The sequence below is a fragment of the Nematolebias whitei genome, chromosome 10 (assembly GCF_014905685.2).
Source record: "Nematolebias whitei isolate Nwh7 chromosome 10, NemWhi1, whole genome shotgun sequence".
Lineage (NCBI taxonomy): Eukaryota > Metazoa > Chordata > Actinopteri > Cyprinodontiformes > Rivulidae > Nematolebias > Nematolebias whitei.
In genome coordinates this window covers 48,847,405-48,864,439 of record NC_056507.1, presented here as the reverse complement: position 1 = coordinate 48,864,439, position 17,035 = coordinate 48,847,405, and the positions used below count along the sequence as shown (strand labels likewise).

The 17,035-nt window shown below is 44.2% G+C and overlaps 1 protein-coding gene across 1 annotated transcript in view; it reads left to right on the top strand.

Moving 5' to 3' along the window:
* The window catches only part of spg11 (SPG11 vesicle trafficking associated, spatacsin), a 413,741-nt gene that overhangs the window by 164,625 nt on the left and 232,081 nt on the right, over positions 1-17,035 (top strand). Inside the window, exon 13 of the mRNA XM_037683759.1 lies at positions 10,413-10,438. Coding sequence (XP_037539687.1) covers positions 10,413-10,438 — 26 coding nt within the window. The remainder of the gene's footprint in view (positions 1-10,412; positions 10,439-17,035) is intronic.

The window sequence follows — 17,035 nt, the reverse complement described above, 5'->3', positions numbered from 1 at the left end:
TGAGCTGATATGTGACAGAAAACCGAAAAGTTGAGAGAAACAAAAAGATGATTGGTTCAAATTTATAACACTTTTGAACAGAAATGAGTCAAAATGGTAGCATGAGGGAAGTCAACAACTTCTGTGGAAACTGTAGAGTATGATGGGTAAATGACTTGGGCAGTACCAGTAAGGTCTAGGTAGAACCTGCTGGTGAAACCACATTCAAAACATGGATAATGCTTGATTCAGAGATTCAGAGAGATTTATTTGTCATTCACAACTCATGTGGTACATGAGGTGGAACGAGATTATGTACACAGGATCCCAGTTACTTTCAACAATAAAAATAAAAGATAAACACTAATAAGATCTAAGATATGAACTAAGAAAAACATCAACTAAATATACACTAAGCACTAAAAGCATTAAAACTAGGAATGGGGCCGATCCGGTATCGGTATCGGCCTCCGATACCAGCATAATTTAGGTATCGGATTTTTTCGACACAACCTGCAGAGATTTACGATCCATTATGCAAGTTGGCTTCAAACTACGGAATGGATTTCCTGAACGGCGGCTTGTTTCATGAACCCAGAATAATAAGACCCGCCTCACATTCAGGAAATCGTGTTCATAGTTTGCAGTCAGCTACAATGTGAGGACTCAGTGAGCAGCACTGTGGCTAACAGCTAACAAACTTTTCATCTAAACATGTCCACTGTGTGGAAGTATTTTACACTAGAAACACCACAAAACAAGACAACAATGTGCAATGTCTGCAGAGCCATAGCACCACATTAAACCGCAGTAAAGTTAGTTTTACATTGGACATTCGAGCTCCGTGGCTTCAGCGGGGCGCTGCTCTTTGCTCAACCCACAACAGGCAACTCGACCCCGGCCAGCTGCATCCAATCTGCCCCGCTCAGTCTGCCCGTCTCTGAAGAGGGGCAGACTGAGCGCGGCTGCCCCAAGTCAGGCTGCCTGCTTCGGATTGAACAAGAAGAAGACATCGCTGAAGCCACGGAGCTCAAATGTTTACAGAGAAGTTGTTAAACTTCATCATGATTCATGACAAACTGCTATCAGTTGTAGAAAACGAAGGATTTTGCAGCTTGAGACTTGCAACCAAAATATAGTTTACCCTCCAGGAGATATTTATCAGTACAACAGTAGACAATCATAAAAAAACATATGAAGTGAAAATTACAAGAAAATTATATATATTAAAAAAAAGAAACAAAAACAGCTACATTATAAAGTGATGTAAAAAACTAAAAACAGGAACATGTCTGTTTGTTTATGCCATGAACTTAGCAGATGTTTGAAGCCATTTAACATTTTATGTTATTTAATTCATTTATTCATTCATTTAAAAGAAACAGAAATAAACAACAAATTCATCAAAAAGAAAACATTGAAAGAAAAGAGTGCAGAAAGAAGAAAAAAAAATCTTATATCTGCCCCTTATTTAATAATATATATAAAATATCTTCAAACCAAAAAAAAAATCACTAAAATTAATCACTTTAAAATCCACTTTAAAGCTAGAAAAAACATGTTTTGTGTTAGCAGAATTTAATTCTAAATTTGAAACTTATCCAACATTAATACAATTTACCTCAAGTTGCCTTTTTGGACATGCATGCATATATTTGTACAAAGTGTACTTGAGAGGAGATTATTACAGCCTCATATAAAAACAATGATGATGATGATATCGGAACTGGATCGGTATCAGCCGATTTCCAGATTTAGGTGTCGGGATCAGATCGGAAGTTAAAAAAAAAAGTGGCTTGGTGCATCTCTAATAAAAACATTACGCCTAATAGCAGCATGAACATGAGTTGGTTTGAGCATGCATGAACACAGCAACATGATGTGATTTTTCACAGTGATTATCCTGTTTAGATATTCATGAGTCTAACAGCCTCAGGGTAGAAGCTGTTCCTCAGTCTAGTGGTTCTACACTTAATGCTCCTTAACCTCCTTCCTGAGGGAAGTGGGGCAAAAAGTGTGTGTGCTGGTTGAGTGGGGTCCTTCATGATGCAGGTGGCCCTCTTCCTGCATCTGGAGGTGTAGATGTCTGTGATGGTGGGGAGACTGACTCCAACATCTTCTGTGCAGCCTTCACCACTCTCTGCAAAGCTTTTCTTTCTGCAGCTGTGCAGCCTCCATGCCACACGTTGATGCTGGAGCACAGGATGCTCTCCACTGCACACCTGTAGAAGGAGGTGAGGACTGAGCTTCCCAGACCAGCTCGCCTCAGCCGTCTGAGGAAGTAGAGTCTCTGATGAGCTTTCTTGATCAGGCTGGTGGTGTTGTTGCTCCAGCTGAGGTAGTTGTTCAGGTGTACACCCAAGTACTTGTAGCTAGAGACCACTTCCACTGCAGATGCTCCTATGTTCGGGGTGGGGGTGGGGGTGAGGGTGGGGGTGGTGATGTGTGGTATTTGTTTTTGTTCCTTCTGAAGTCCATGATAATCTCCTTTGTCTTCTTCACATTGATGTGAAGGATATTCTCCTTGGACTAACTCTCCAGGTGTTCCACCTCCTGCCTGTAGCTGGACTTATTGTTGTTTGTGATGCATCCCACCACCGCTGTATCATCTGCAAACTTTACAGTTTGACAGACTGGATAGGTAGGTGCACAATCATACATGAGATGATTGAACAGGAGAAGGCTCAGCACACATCCCTGAGGGGAGCCAGTGCTGAGGGTTATGGTGGAGTAGAGGATGACACAGGAGTAGATTTTCACTCCTGTCCTGTCCTGGTCCAACAGAAAAAAATCCTGTCCTGTCCCAATCCTGGTCCAGAGTAAAAAAATTAATCCTGTCCTGTCCTGCTCCTGGTAACATGACTCCTGCTCCTGTTTTTTTTTTCCTCTTCATTTAATTTTTAAGAAATGCATTGAATTTGAATTGATTTTCTAACCATTCCTTTTTAAATTACTTTGTGTTCTGCAGTTTGATTTCAAAAGATATGGCAGGAAGAGTTAATCTGTGGTGAAATATGGAGGCATTTATTGCCTTAATTCAAACAAAAACCTTCACTAAAGTCACAAAACAAATCCATGGCCTGTAGTCCTTATAGTTTTTCTACGGAGGATCAGCTGCTGAGTCCCTGTTTCTGGCTTTTTTGAAGGTCAGTTACAGTAAAAACAAAAAATCTAAACCAGTGCATGGGTCACACCATGTCTACCTTAGATGAAAGAACCCAAACATAACAAGTTGCATTTTACTAATTTATTGAGCAATTGTTTCCTTCCCTTTAGACAGTAACGTTCCTGTCATGGTTTAAATTGCTTAAATAAAAAACTAAACAAAAAAATATCCTGATGCATGCTCAATAATCCAGGTAGAAAAATCCAAGAAAGTTCAATCTGGTCCTCTGGACATTCAAAAAAAACAGAAAACAAAACAAAGCAAAAAAAAATAATGTAGAAACGTTTCGTCTCTCATCCAAGAGACTTCCTCAGTCTGAGGTGCTGTATTCAGCTCAGTCTCTTAAATAGCACCGTCTCAGAGTGGATCAACCAGTTTTGCTGCTGACAACCAGAACCAGCTGATCACATGCTCAAGAAGGACCATCAGCCTAACAATGGGTCATTAACACACTGATGGCTGTTTACTGTTCACAGAGGGCTGAGTGATACTAGCAATCACAGCATTGTAAGAGGGGGACAGTTGAACCCGGAGGCCTCCACCCCTGTTTAATGATGGACGGTTTCTTTTCACAAAGATGGCCTCCTTTACTCCTCTCTCAAACCATCGGTCCTCTCTGTCCAGGATGTGAACATCTTCATCCTTGAAAGAGTGACCGTTGGCCTGGAGATGAGTGTAGACCGCAGAGTCCTGGCCTGATGATGTTGATCTTCTGTGCTGGGCCATCCTTTTGGCCAGTGGCTGTTTAATTTCCCCGATGTAAGACTGATCACCCTCCTGACACTGAACAGCATACACAACATTACTCTGTTTGTGCCGGGGGACTGGATCTTTGGGATGAACCAGTCTTTGCCGTAATGTATTTTGGGGTTTAAAAGCCACTGGGACGTTGTGTTTAGAAAATAAACGTCTCAGTTTCTCTGATACTCCCTCAACATACGGAATGACCACTGGTCTGGGTCTGGGTTCCCCCTTTTCACCTGTTGGCTGACTGGAGTCCTGTTTGGGTTTCTTCTCTGCTTTCAGGAAGGCCCAGTTAGGATATCCACATTGCTCTAGAGCCTGTCTTGTGTGGGATTTCTCCTTCTGCCTGGCTCCTGAGCTAGTGGGGATGCTGTCTGCTCTGTGGTACAGAGTCCTGATGACTCCTAACTTGTGCTCCAAAGGGTGATGGGAGTCAAACTGCAAATACTGGTCTGTGTGGGTGGGTTTGTGGTACACCTCGGTTTGCAAAAGTCCTCTATCAGAGACTGAGACCTCACAGTCCAAGAAAGCCAACTTGTCATTTTTTACATCTTCTCGTGTGAACTTGATGTATTTATCCACAGAGTTGATGTGGTCAGTAAAATGTTGGACTTCCTGAGATTTAATTTTAACCCAGGTGTCGTCAACATACCTGAACCAATGACTTGGTGGTGTCCCTGAAAAGGACGTCAAGGCTCTCTTTTCTACCTCCTCCATGTACAGGTTGGCATCAATAGGAGAAACTGGAGACCCCATAGCACACCCATGTTTCTGCCTATAATATTGCTCCCCATATGTGAAGTAGGTTGACTGCAGGCACAGTTTCAAGAGTTGACACAGTTGTTCTGTGGAAAGCGTGGTCCTGCTGCTCAGAGTGGTGTCTGATTTTAATTTTAAACTGACCACCTCTACTGCATCATCAACAGGAATGCACGTAAAGAGTGATGTGACATCAAAAGAGACCATTGTTTCATCAGTCTCCATGATGACATCCCTCACCTTGTCCACAAAGTCCATGGTGTTTTGTATGTGGTGTTCTGAGCTGCCAACTAAAGGGATGAGTACAGACGCCTGATATTTGGAAACATTGTAAGTGACAGAGTTAATCATACTAACGATTGGTCTTAAAGGTACACCTTGTTTGTGGATTTTAGGTAAACCATACAGACTAGGTGTGGCCTCCCCTGGGTACAGTCTGTGGTACAGAAAGCGGTCAATAGCCTTGTCCTGCTCCAAAATTTTCAGGCAATCTATTAATTTCTTCTTGTAACCACTTCTTGGATCTCTTTTTAGAGGTTCACAAGGGGTTAAGTCACTAAGGAGTGTCATAACTTTCTCATGATAGTCTTTCTGGTTCAAAATCACTGTGCACCTTCCTTTGTCTGCTGGGAGAATGATGATGTTTTTGTCCTTGCTAAGAGTGGTGAGTGCATCCCTCTCCTCTCTACTGATGTGGAAGGTGGTGGTTTGGCATTGCTGAGGCAGGCTGAAACTTTGATTCTGAACTGTTCTGCTTCAGCCTCTTTAATTTTGTTGTTGCGGATGGCTGATTCTGTGGCTGTGATCATCTCCACCAGAGGAATTCTACTTTGTGCAACCGCTAAGTTCAGTCCCCTGGCAGAATGCTGTTGACCAGACCAGCAGTTGTTTTGGTGTTATTTGTATTTGAAGCATTTTTCCTTTGCATTTTTTTTTTTTTTGATTGTGTGTCATCTATTTTCTGTGACTGCAGATTTTTTTTTCTGTTTTTTTGTTTTGGAATTTGATTCATTCCTGTGTTTGCAGCACGTTTTAACTGTTTGCTGTGTGTCTGTCAGCCACCGTGCATATCAGTCTACTTTCCCACTCTTCAGCACATGTGAATAGTTGTCATTATAAGTTGCTATGTAGGAACAAAAGTTCATCTACATGTTCTGGATTGAGGGTGGAACGCCTCTCCTCAATCAGTCTCCCAGCAACACTGAAACTACGCTCAGAAGGAGTGCTTGTTGCTGGGATTGCTAGCAGCCTCTTGGCAACTGGCACTAGCCCATCAGACCTCTCATGCCAGAAGTTGAGCAGAGACTGGAAGCCTGTCAACTTAGAGTCACTCATGTACTGTACCACTAACTGGCGGCCCCATGACTCTGAAATACCACCACTGTCCCCCTCCTGTTGCTGCTTTTCAACACAAAAGGAAAAGAAGTCGTGCACCTCTGTGGGACTGGGAACTGCCTCTCGGGGTGGACCTTTGGAGAGAAAAAACAACAAAAAAAGAGAGATTCTTATAGAACATTACCTGTATTGGACATTACCTATTGGATTATACAGACGTGTGTGTGAATGAATGCCTCTAAATAAATGATAGGAAGAAATGTTGTTATTACATTTTAGAATTGCTGTGAGTGCTCTGTTGATGCTAGTTTTACTCACCCTGTTTCTTCTCAAGGCTTCTCGCTCTCTTCTCTGTCCCTGCTGTTTCTGTGAGTGCTGCCAGGGTGTTGATGACCTCCTCATACTCCTGACCGGAGAGCGTTTTCCTCAAGAAACTCCTCAGGCTAGGAGAGAGAGCTGTGGCTAGCTTATGGTACAGGTGGATTTTGAATTTCAACTCCACTGCCTGGGCCAACTTCTCTTTCAGCTAGAGGAGGAGTGAAACCACATGATGACACATGCAGTGATATGATAATGATGTATGCAACATCATTATTACAGGACATAAAAAATTCTCAGGCGGACAGGCACTGTGCTTTGTTATAGGCGTGGAGGAGTTTTAAATTTATTTCAAATTTAACTTGTACAATGTTTCTTTTGGAAAACATCAGACTCAGTTCTGTTCTTGCCTTTATCACTGTTGTTGAATAGGGCCAAACTCCTGTTAGCTACTTGAATGATCAAACTAAACAATACAAATAAACAAAGTATTAAATTACCTCTTTCACAATTGCACTATCTCCATCCTGGATCAACAAACCCTGCAGCAGGGTTGCCTTGGTTGGGAGGACGAGGTGAAGAGTGGGTGCCTGATGGATGGAGAGGTGCCTGGTAGCCTCATCAAAAGGTTTCAGGAGCTGGATGACGTCCTCAAGAAGGTCACAGTCTATGTTGTTGAGGTAACGGAGCTCGCTTCTGCGAAGCAGGATGTCGTGCAGCTTACCAGACTTGAGAGCATCATTTATTGACTGGAGCATGGCAAGTCTGGTGTTCCACCTCGTCTCCACAGCCTGCTTCAGTGACTGGTCCAGTGCTTTTTGTAACCTAAAATTGAAAGAAGACCGTGCACAAGTCAAAATAGGGTTACAGGGACTATAAAAATAGCAATTTATTGGCCTTTCTTTTGGAAAAAATATTTTATTAAAAAGAAGAGCTTTACAACTGAAACTAAGTCAAGAAAATGTGACCTTTGCAGTTATAAATTACAGTACCTCAATTTTTCTTTATTTATTTCACTTATCATATTTTATGATTATTTAAGCAGCCTCACCAGGCAGAGATGACAAGATTTTATGTATCTTACCCTGCCCTTTTGAAATGTGTGACCAGGGTCTTTGTGTCCTTAAACAGCTTGATGACGCTGCTGTGTACTGGGTTGTCCTCATCCAAGTGGTCAAATACGTGTTTTAAGATCAAGTTGATATTATGGAGAGCCGCACATAATCCTTGAAAGCAGCGATCATGTTTGAGCCATTATCTGTCACAAACACAGTGTGCTTGCTCAGGATGCCAAATTCCTGTTAGGTAAAAAAACAAAACAAAGACAAACCAAAAACTTAGCAAATAAGAAGACCAGACATATGATGATCATTAAACAGATTGATCAACAGTCATGTAATTGTACGAAGCACTTTTCAATAAATTTATAGTACTACATTAGGACAAAACATATTACACATGTGTTGTGTATCAAATGAAGGAAAACTCCATCTGCAATTAAGGTAAAATACTATGGTAGTCTGCCTAAGTTGCTGCCTACCATGGCACAGACTGATGTACAGCGAAGGACCGTGACACACGCTTACTGATGCACTGATTTATATTCCAGGTTAGTCTGCTCCTGCAACCTGGAACACCTTTCAGCAGGAACTGAAGTTGTCCACCTTAATTTATTGTGAGGGGTTTTAAACATTTCTTAATGTCAATAAAAATCTCAAAGCAAATATATTCTTGTTTTTAGTATTTTACATTTTTTATGGCACATTGATTTATTTTTTTAGACACTACTTTTATTTTAACTGTATTTTTACTGTAGTTTATCGTTAACTGTTATTGTTGTCTGTACTTTATATGTTCTGTCTGTCTGGATTGGAACAGGTCTCTTGAAAATGAGTCCTCGTGACTCAATGAGGTTAGCCTGTAAAGGTTGAATGATATATATATATATATTTGTCTTTTCTATTGTTCCTTCTGTGACATGTTCTTGTTATTGCTGCACCATGTTCTCATACTTTTCCCAATTTTACGAATTAATTGGCAATATTTATTGCATATGGACTGTACTTATATAGCGCCTTTGTCTTATTTCAAGACACTCAAAGCGCTTTACACTACAATCTGTGCCTCATTTACCCATTCATACAGCTCTATACTAGAGCTCTACAAAGCTAATATGCCATGTAAATAAAGATAATTATCTCATTTGAGTGTGAGATACCTGAAGGATTTTCTCCACAGTCCCTCTGATGTGTTCATTAGATTTGACACCCTCCATCTCCCTTGTGGCCAGAATACGGTTCACCATCTTCCCATCCAAGATGTAATGGACTGTAACGGTGATGTAGTGTGTGTTTGTCCTCTCCTCTGTCCAAAGGTCTGTCGTGATTGCATGGTCTCTAGTCTGCACCAAAGGAATTACGTATATTGTTATTAGCTCTCAAAGTATATTACATGTAAAACAGATGACTAATTTATAGTTGAGAGATTAAGCAGTTTAAAAGGAGGAGAAAAAACAGATTTAGTGTTAGGAAATCTATAATTAGACTACTGCATGATGTCAAGGTAAAATGTTTGTACTGTATTATAAAATAGTGCAGCGTGACAGACATACCTGATGGAGCTCTTCCATGACCATTTTTTTAATTTTATCGTATTCTCCTTGAACATGACGGGAGACCGTGCGTCCACATGGCAGTATGTCTTGTGCCTCAGCGTTGTTTCCATACTTTGCTCCAATGTCGATTGCCTCCTGTATGACGTCGATGAAACCTTTCCCATCTACTACAGCAAATGGTCTCAAATCTACGCCGCACATGCGGGCTATTTTGTTGGTCATACGAGACTTTTTGTTTAATGAATGAAGAAATGCTTGGCTGATTCGTTCCGAAATTAGCCTTGCAAGTGTGCCTCTTCAGACCACTCGTCCCCGAGTCAGTGGCGTACTTTATTATAACTGAACATGTTTTGCAAGCAGCGTAGAGCGTCTTCACACCGTCACAATCGACTCTCATAAAGTTCTGAACTATTAGCGCCTTCCCTGACAGTTCTGTTAACCTAACAGATGCGTCATTATTCCTAACTTTGCGTTGCAAAATATTTTTTACCCTCTCGGTTTCTCCGCACTTTGCGTTGCAAAATATTTTTTACCCTCTCGGTTTCTCCGCTGGCGTATGCTCCCTCCATGATGTTGGTTGATAAAGTAAACAAAGAGGTTGGAAAAGGCGGCCGGAAGTAGCTGCTGGAAAAGGCGCCGGAAGCTGTTGGCGCAGCCGCCTGTCTGAAATTTATTATTATTATTTTTTTTTGCCTATTTCTTTTTTTGTCCTATGTTGGCTCCCGCTCCCGTCTGCTCCCGTTAAGTTTTCGTCCTGTCCGGTCCCGATAACGGGAGTTATAATAAAGTTGACTCCGGTCCCGCCGGAATCCGGCCGGATTCACGTGACCGGGAGTACTCCCGAAAAAATGTCATCCTCTAATGTGGAGGAAGAGAAGTTGTGGATCCTCACTGACTGCGATCTGTTTGTTAAGAAGTCTAGTACCCAGTTGCAAATGGAGGGGCTTATACCCCTTTTCCACTGTTACAGTGCGGATCAGGTCAGTTCGGGTCAGCTCAGATCAGCTCGTTTGTCGTCGCGTTTTCATTTACACTTCTGGACCGGCTCTGTAGGCGGGGACCAGAATCTAACTCGTCTTACCACTTGGTGGTGGTAGTGCTCCCTTAAGCTATTTACTAGCCACCACTAAACATATTAGAAGAAGAACACCTTGAAGGCTTTGCCACACGATGTTGTGGAAGAGATGTCATGCTCTAATGGAGTACCTCATGAGCTGTAACTTTTAAACCTAATTCATAATCCTACCTTATTGCCTTCCCTGCCTGCTTAAACTCATGTATTTTCCATTTTAGATTTTTACAAAAAAGATGTATTAAAAAATATCTTCACTTTTATTATTTGCAGATATGCACAAGGTTCATGTTAAAATTACAAAACATCACACTGTGCTGTAATCTTTGAAACTGCTTTTACAATAAGATGCAGACTTGAAAACAATTAGGTTAAATTTTGTCCTTAAATTTTAATGTGTCATAACTCAGGAGACCTAGACCGAGACCGAGACAAGCAAGACTCAGAGGGAGTAAAAGTTTAACAGTGTTTATTATTTACAGTGAAAAGGTAACAGTTGACACTCCACAGGAACCCTGGAACGGGAGGAGATTCGTCAGATGGATCCACAGGGGCAAGGTGAGTTTTGAGTATTAATTTGATTATTCTGTTTCCTTACAGGTCTTGGAGATGGAGGGAGGATGGTGTTGGTTCGAGGAGCCCCGGGAGAGGAATCCTGGGCAAGAGACTGGAAGGCAAGGAGATCCAGGAGGCACTGGTGTCCAGAATGACAGGTCATGGTAGAGCACGAGGAGACATAGGTAACTGCGATACAAAAATAGAGAGATTAGACAACTCCTTCTCTAATCATAACAAGGCCAGAAGCATACTACCATGAAGGGAGGTGAATGCTCCAGCGGAGAGTAGAGCTCGGTTGCAGCCTTAAGTACAGCTGGATCCCTGATGACTAGATGACCTGCAGGTGGTGTTAATTGGTGGCCATCTTGGATCCAGGAGCTGCAGAAGGTCATACTCTCACAGTACCCCCCCTCCCCCTCAAAGAATCGCCTCTCGGCGACGTGTCTTTTCTCAAGGTGAGCCCTGAAAAAGGCCGAGATGAGGCTGGGGTCGCGGATGAAGGAGCGTGGTATCCAAGATCTTTCCTCCGGGCCATATCCCTCCCAGTCCACCAAGTACTGGAAGCCCCAGCCTCTGCGCCTCACATCCAGGATGCAACGGACGGTGAAGGCTGGATGGTTATCGATAAGCCGGGCAGGTGGAGGGAGGTCGGTCAGAGGGCAAAGAGGGCTCTGGGAAACAGGTTTTACCTGGGACACGTGGAATGTGGGGTGAATCTTCATAGAGGTGGGCAATTGGAGCCAGACTGCAGAGGGATTGATTATCCTTTTGATGGGGAAGGGGCCGATGAAATGTGGGGCCATTTTTCTCGGGGTGTCCTTCAGATGGATATCCCTGGTCAATAACCAAACCCTTTGCCCCACTTGATACGCTGGTGCAGAAGAACGGTGGCGGTCAGCAAAACGTTTGTTGTGGTTGGCCGATCGAAGAAGCGCCGCCTTGGTCTGACGCCAGATTCTTCGACATCGTCAAAAATTATGCTGTACCGATGGTACAGCGATCTCATTCTCCTTACTGGGAAACAAAGGAGGGGCAGACCCTAATGATGCTTCAAATGGAGACATACCTATTGCCGCTGAGGTGTGGGCATATTCCACCCAGGCCAGGTGATTACTCCAAGCAGAGGGATTTCTCTCCACTACGCATCTGAGGGAGGTTTCTAGTTCTTGGTTGCATCGCTCTGCTTGTTCATTAGACTGCAGATGATAACCAGAGGTTAAACTGGATTAGGCCCTCAGGGCCTTACAAAAATTGCGCCAAACCTGAGAAATAAATTGGGGCCCCCGGTCCGAGACGACATCGGAAGGGATGCCAAGAATTCTAAACACATTTTGGACCATTAACTGAGCAGTCTCAAATGCAGAAGGGAGCTTGGGTAATATGATGAAATGAGCGGCTTTGGAGAACCTGTCGATGATGGTGAGATTAACTATTACCTTCAAATGGAAGAAGGCTGGTTATGAAGTCCATTGATATATGGGACCAGGGTAAGCTGGGGGTTAGTAATGGTTGTAAGAGTCCTGCCGGGGGTTGGTTACCTGGTTTATTTCTAGCACAGGTGGAACAAGCAGCTACAAAGTCTTTAATATCACGGGCCATGGATGGCCACCAGAAGTATTTTTTGGCTAAAGACAGCATGCGGGAGACACCAGGGTGACATGAGAACTTACTTACGTGGAGCCAAGTTAAGACCTGGGAACGGACAGACAATGGCACAAACAGAGTTCCCGCCGGGCCTGAGCCAGGGTCAGGTTCTAGTCTTTGGGCTTCAAGAACCTCTTTCTCAATAGCATAGGTGTGTTCCTACCATGCAGGAGGGGGGGAACGATGCTTTCTGCGTCATCGACTGCATCCAGAGGGGAGAACTAGCGTGAGAGAGCATCCGGTTTAACGTTCTTAGAACCTGGATGGAAAGTCAGGACATAGTTAAACCAGATAAAATAATAAAGACCATTGTGCTTGTCTTGGGTTCAGTCGCTTGGGGTCTCAGAGGTAAGTTAAGTTTTTATGGTCTGTCCATTTTAGAAAAGGCGTCTCCGTGCCCTCTAACCAGTGCCTCCACTCTTCCAAGGCTGACTTTACTGCTAGTAGTTCTCTATTGCCCACATCATAGTTCTTCTTGGCAGGGGAGAGTCGTTTCGAGAAGAAGGCACAGGGGTGAATTTTATTGTCAGAGGGAGCTCTTTGAGATGACAGCTCCCTCCCCTGTGTCAGAGGCATCAACTTCAAGAATAAATTGTCTCTTGGGCTCAGGATTGCAGAAGATGGGAGTGGAGGAAAATAAAGTCTTTAACCCGTGTACATGGCTTGCAATCCACCTCTGCTGATGGTGTTCAGATTATTTTTGTTTTTTGCATTTCACATCTGTGACATCAACTCTCTGCTGGTGTATGACAGACAACAACTTTTGAATCTTCGTTTTTCTGTCACTGAAGGTGCTTATTTGGACCATTATCAGCGTACCTCTGGGAACCCCCCCCCCCCCCCCGCTGGTGGACGTGCCAGCTTACCTTCGCTGCGCTCCTCACCTGGCTGCCCGGAGATCTCGCTTAAGACGCTGGGGAAAACATGCTGGTCAGCTGGTGAAGTTGAAAGCTCTGTGCGCTGCATCTTCCTCTCCAGCCAGCGGTCATGGTCTCCATCACCAGCTTCCTGTGGGCCCGGACCAGGTAACCAGCTTTAATCGTCAGCCGTTGCGCAGCTCGGATCGACCTGGAAGGGCTGTTATTGAAAACCTGCAGCCATTAGCGCGCGCTAACTCCACTGCTGCTGGCTCCACTTTGGACAATATCCGGATGTGTTTGGTCAACGCAAGATCTATTACCAACAAAACTTTTATCCTCAGGGATTACTTTCACGCCCATTACGCGTGGGCGTACTAATTGCCCCCCAACTTGGTGCCTGTGTATTGGGGTTCACCCCCGTGAATGAGAGGGTGGCCTCTCTCCGCCTACGTGTGGGGGGACGGGTTCTGACTGTCGTTTGTGCTTATGCACCAAACGGCAGTTCGGATTATCCACCCTTTCTGGAGTCCTTAGAGGGGGTACTGGAAAGTGCACCTTCTGGGGACTCCCTTGTTCTGCTGGGGGACTTCAATGCTCATGTGGGCAATGACAGTGAGACCTGGAGGGGTGTGGTTGGGAGGAACGGCCCCCCTGATCTGAACCAGAGTGGTGTTCTGTTGTTGGACTTCTGTGCTCGTCATGGATTCAAGTCAAGTCAAGTCATCTTTATTTGTAGAGCACAATTTAAAACAGATAAACTGTTATCAAAGTGCTTAACAGAAATGTAGCAAAACATAGACAGCAAAACAAAAACATCATACAGAATTAAAATTACTGGAGCAATAACACACACTAATGATCACACTAAGGAAAAACAAGCAGTAAAAATAAACGTCAATCATAAAACAACAGAATTTAAAATGCGGTAACACAGAACAAAATAAACTAACTCACACAGTATTAAACGCCAGAGCAAACAGGTGCGTTTTAAGGAGGGATTTGAACATCAGGAGGGAGGAGGCCTGCCTGATGTTGAGGGGCAAGTTGTTCCACAGGTTGGGACCTCTGACTGAAAAAGCTCGATCCCCTCGGAGCTTCAGGCGTGATTTTGGAACGACCAAAAGAAGCTGGTCCGATGATCTCAGGGCCCGAGACGGAACATATGGTTCCAGGAGCTCGGAGAGGTAGAGGGGTGCGAGGCCATTTAGGCACTTATATGTCAGGAGGAGAATCTTGAAGTCGATTCTGGATCGCACAGGAAGCCAGTGAAGGGAGGACAGAACAGGTGTGATGTGCTCAGACCTACGTGTACCAGTTAAAAGCCGAGCAGCTGCATTTTGGACGAGCTGGAGACGTGAAATGGACGCCTGACTGACCCCAGCATAAAGTGAGTTACAATAGTCCAGGCGGGTTGTGATGAAGGCATGGACTAATGTTTCAAGGTTGGGTCTGGATAACACTGGCTTGAGCTTAGCTACCTGCCGCAGTTGGAAAAAACTTTTCTGCAGAACTGAACTGATCTGTTTGTCAAACTTGAAATCCGAGTCAAAGACCACCCCGAGATTTCTAACATTGTGCTTGAGATAGGGCTGAAGTGAGTCCAGGTTTGCAGGATCTGAGGAGGCAGCTGAGCTAGGACTAAAGACGATGACTTCAGTTTTCTGGTCGTTAAAACTGAGAAAATTTGAAGTCATCCATGCCTTAATGTCATCTAGACATTTGAGGAGAGGGTGGATGGAACGAGCACTGGCTGGTTTCAGTGGCAGGTAGATCTGGCAGTCATCGGCATAACAATGGAATGAGATGGCATGTTTTCTTAAGATGGATCCCAGTGGGAGCAGATAGAGCGAGAAGAGAAGGGGTCCAAGGATCGAGCCCTGTGGGACCCCGCAGGAAAGAGGGACCGAAGTGGACAGACTTTCACCAACCTTGACACAAAAAGTCCTGTCAGAGAGGTAAGAACGGAACCAGTCTAAAGCAGCTCCTGTAATCCCAACCCAGTGTTCGAGCCGTGAGATGAGGATACTGTGGTCGACGGTGTCAAAAGCAGCAGTAAGATCAAGGAGTACAAGTACCACATAGTGACCAGAATCGTTTGAAGTTAAAATGTCATTGCAAACCCTAACCAAAGCTGTTTCTGTGCTGTGGAGTTGCTTAAAACCAGACTGAAAGACCTCAAAGATTTTGTTCTCAGTTAAAAATTGATTCAACTGAGTAAAGACTATTTTTTCTAGGATTTTGGACAGGAAGGGAAGCTTTGAGATTGGTCTGTAATTTGAGTGCACTGAGGGGTCAAGTCCAGGTTTCTTGATTAAAGGAGTGACTACTGCATTTTTAAAGGCCTGTGGAACCACGCTTGTAGCAAAGCTACTGTTAAGAATATTAAGAACAGCGGGCCCAATCGCTGGTAGAACCTGTTTGAACAGTGAGGGAGAGATTGGATCAGCAGGGGAGCCTGAGGGTTTCATGTGACCAACAACTTTGTTTAACAATGGGAGTGTGATTGGATTGAAATTCCTGAAAGTGGCTGAACATGGGACAAAAACCGATGGGTCAACTGAGGAGCGGGGGATGGAAGATCTGATCAGCTCTACCTTACCAACAAAGAATCTTGTGAAGTCGTTACAGACGTCCACAGAGGCGTCCATGCATTCAGACAAAGGGCCATTAAGAATGGAATTTACTGCTGTGAAAAGGGTGCGGGGGTTGTTTTTATTTTCACTGATCAGTTGGGAGAAGTATTTGTTTTTTTCTGATTTGACGGTGTTTTGGTAATTTTTTAAACAGGTTTTTAGCAAAATGAAAGAAACCTGGAGTTGGTCCTTTTTCCATTTGCGCTCTGCTCTCCTGCACAGTCGTCTCGCTGCCCTGGTGGTCTCGTTTATCCACGGGTACTGGGTTCTCCTTGCTTTCCTGACTTTCAGTGGGGCCACCAGATCCAAGATCTTGGTGCAGGTCTCATTGTGGTGACTAAGCAGCTCATGAGTACTGACACAGGCAGAGGTATCAGGAGTTGAAACAGCAGTGGTGATAAAAGCAGAGGAAAAACGAGCAGAGGTTGAAGGGTTGAATACACGACAGGTCCTAGGTGGAGTGGGGGATTTAGACTCACGAGCAAGAGAGATTTCAAATGAGATGGGTTTGTGATCGGATATGATAGCATCCCCAATTTCCAGATTTAACACAGATACACCATAAGACAAACAATATCGAGAGTGTGCCCCTGCTGATGCGTGGGGCCAACAACATTTTGCACCAGGTTTAGAGAGTGGATCAGATTTAGAAAGTCCTGCACCAAAGGCTTCTCAGGGCAACAGACGTGTATATTGAAGTCCCCTAGAATCAGCACACGGTCGTATTTTAACAGTATTCCAGTGAGAAAGTCAGACAGTTCATTGATGAAGCCTGTTGATGATTTGGGGGGTCTGTAAAGAGCAGCAACCAGGATGGGTTTGGAGCGGCCCAGTTCAAAATGCAGCAGCTCAAAGGTCTCAAAAGCTGCTGTCAGAAGCAGTCTGCATTTCCAAATTTTCTTAAAAAGAGCTAAAACTCCTCCACCTCTTCCAGATGGCCTCGGGCAGTTAAGAAAAGTACAGTCTGCAGGCACAAGTTCAGTAAAAACGCTTGACTCACCAGGAGGAAGCCAGGTCTCCGTCAGAAACAAGAAGTCCAGGTTATTGGAGCAGAAGAAGTCATTTATTATAAAAGTTTTGGTTGATAAAGATCTCACATTGAGGAGAGCAAACCTTGTTAGGCCAGCAGCTGGGGGAAAAGTTGAGGGGAGGACGCTGATCAGCGGCCTCAGGTTGTTTACGTCGGGCCTTCGCCTCCTCCGGCCAGAGGAAGCGCAGCTTCGCGCGCGTCCGCCGCGAAGTCCAGAATGAAGAGCCTGAATCCGAGAGCCGCCGGACACAGCAGGGTCGTTGGTACACTCCGACGGGACAGCAGTAGATGGTGCAGCCGATGGACCAGGGCAGGCCCCGATC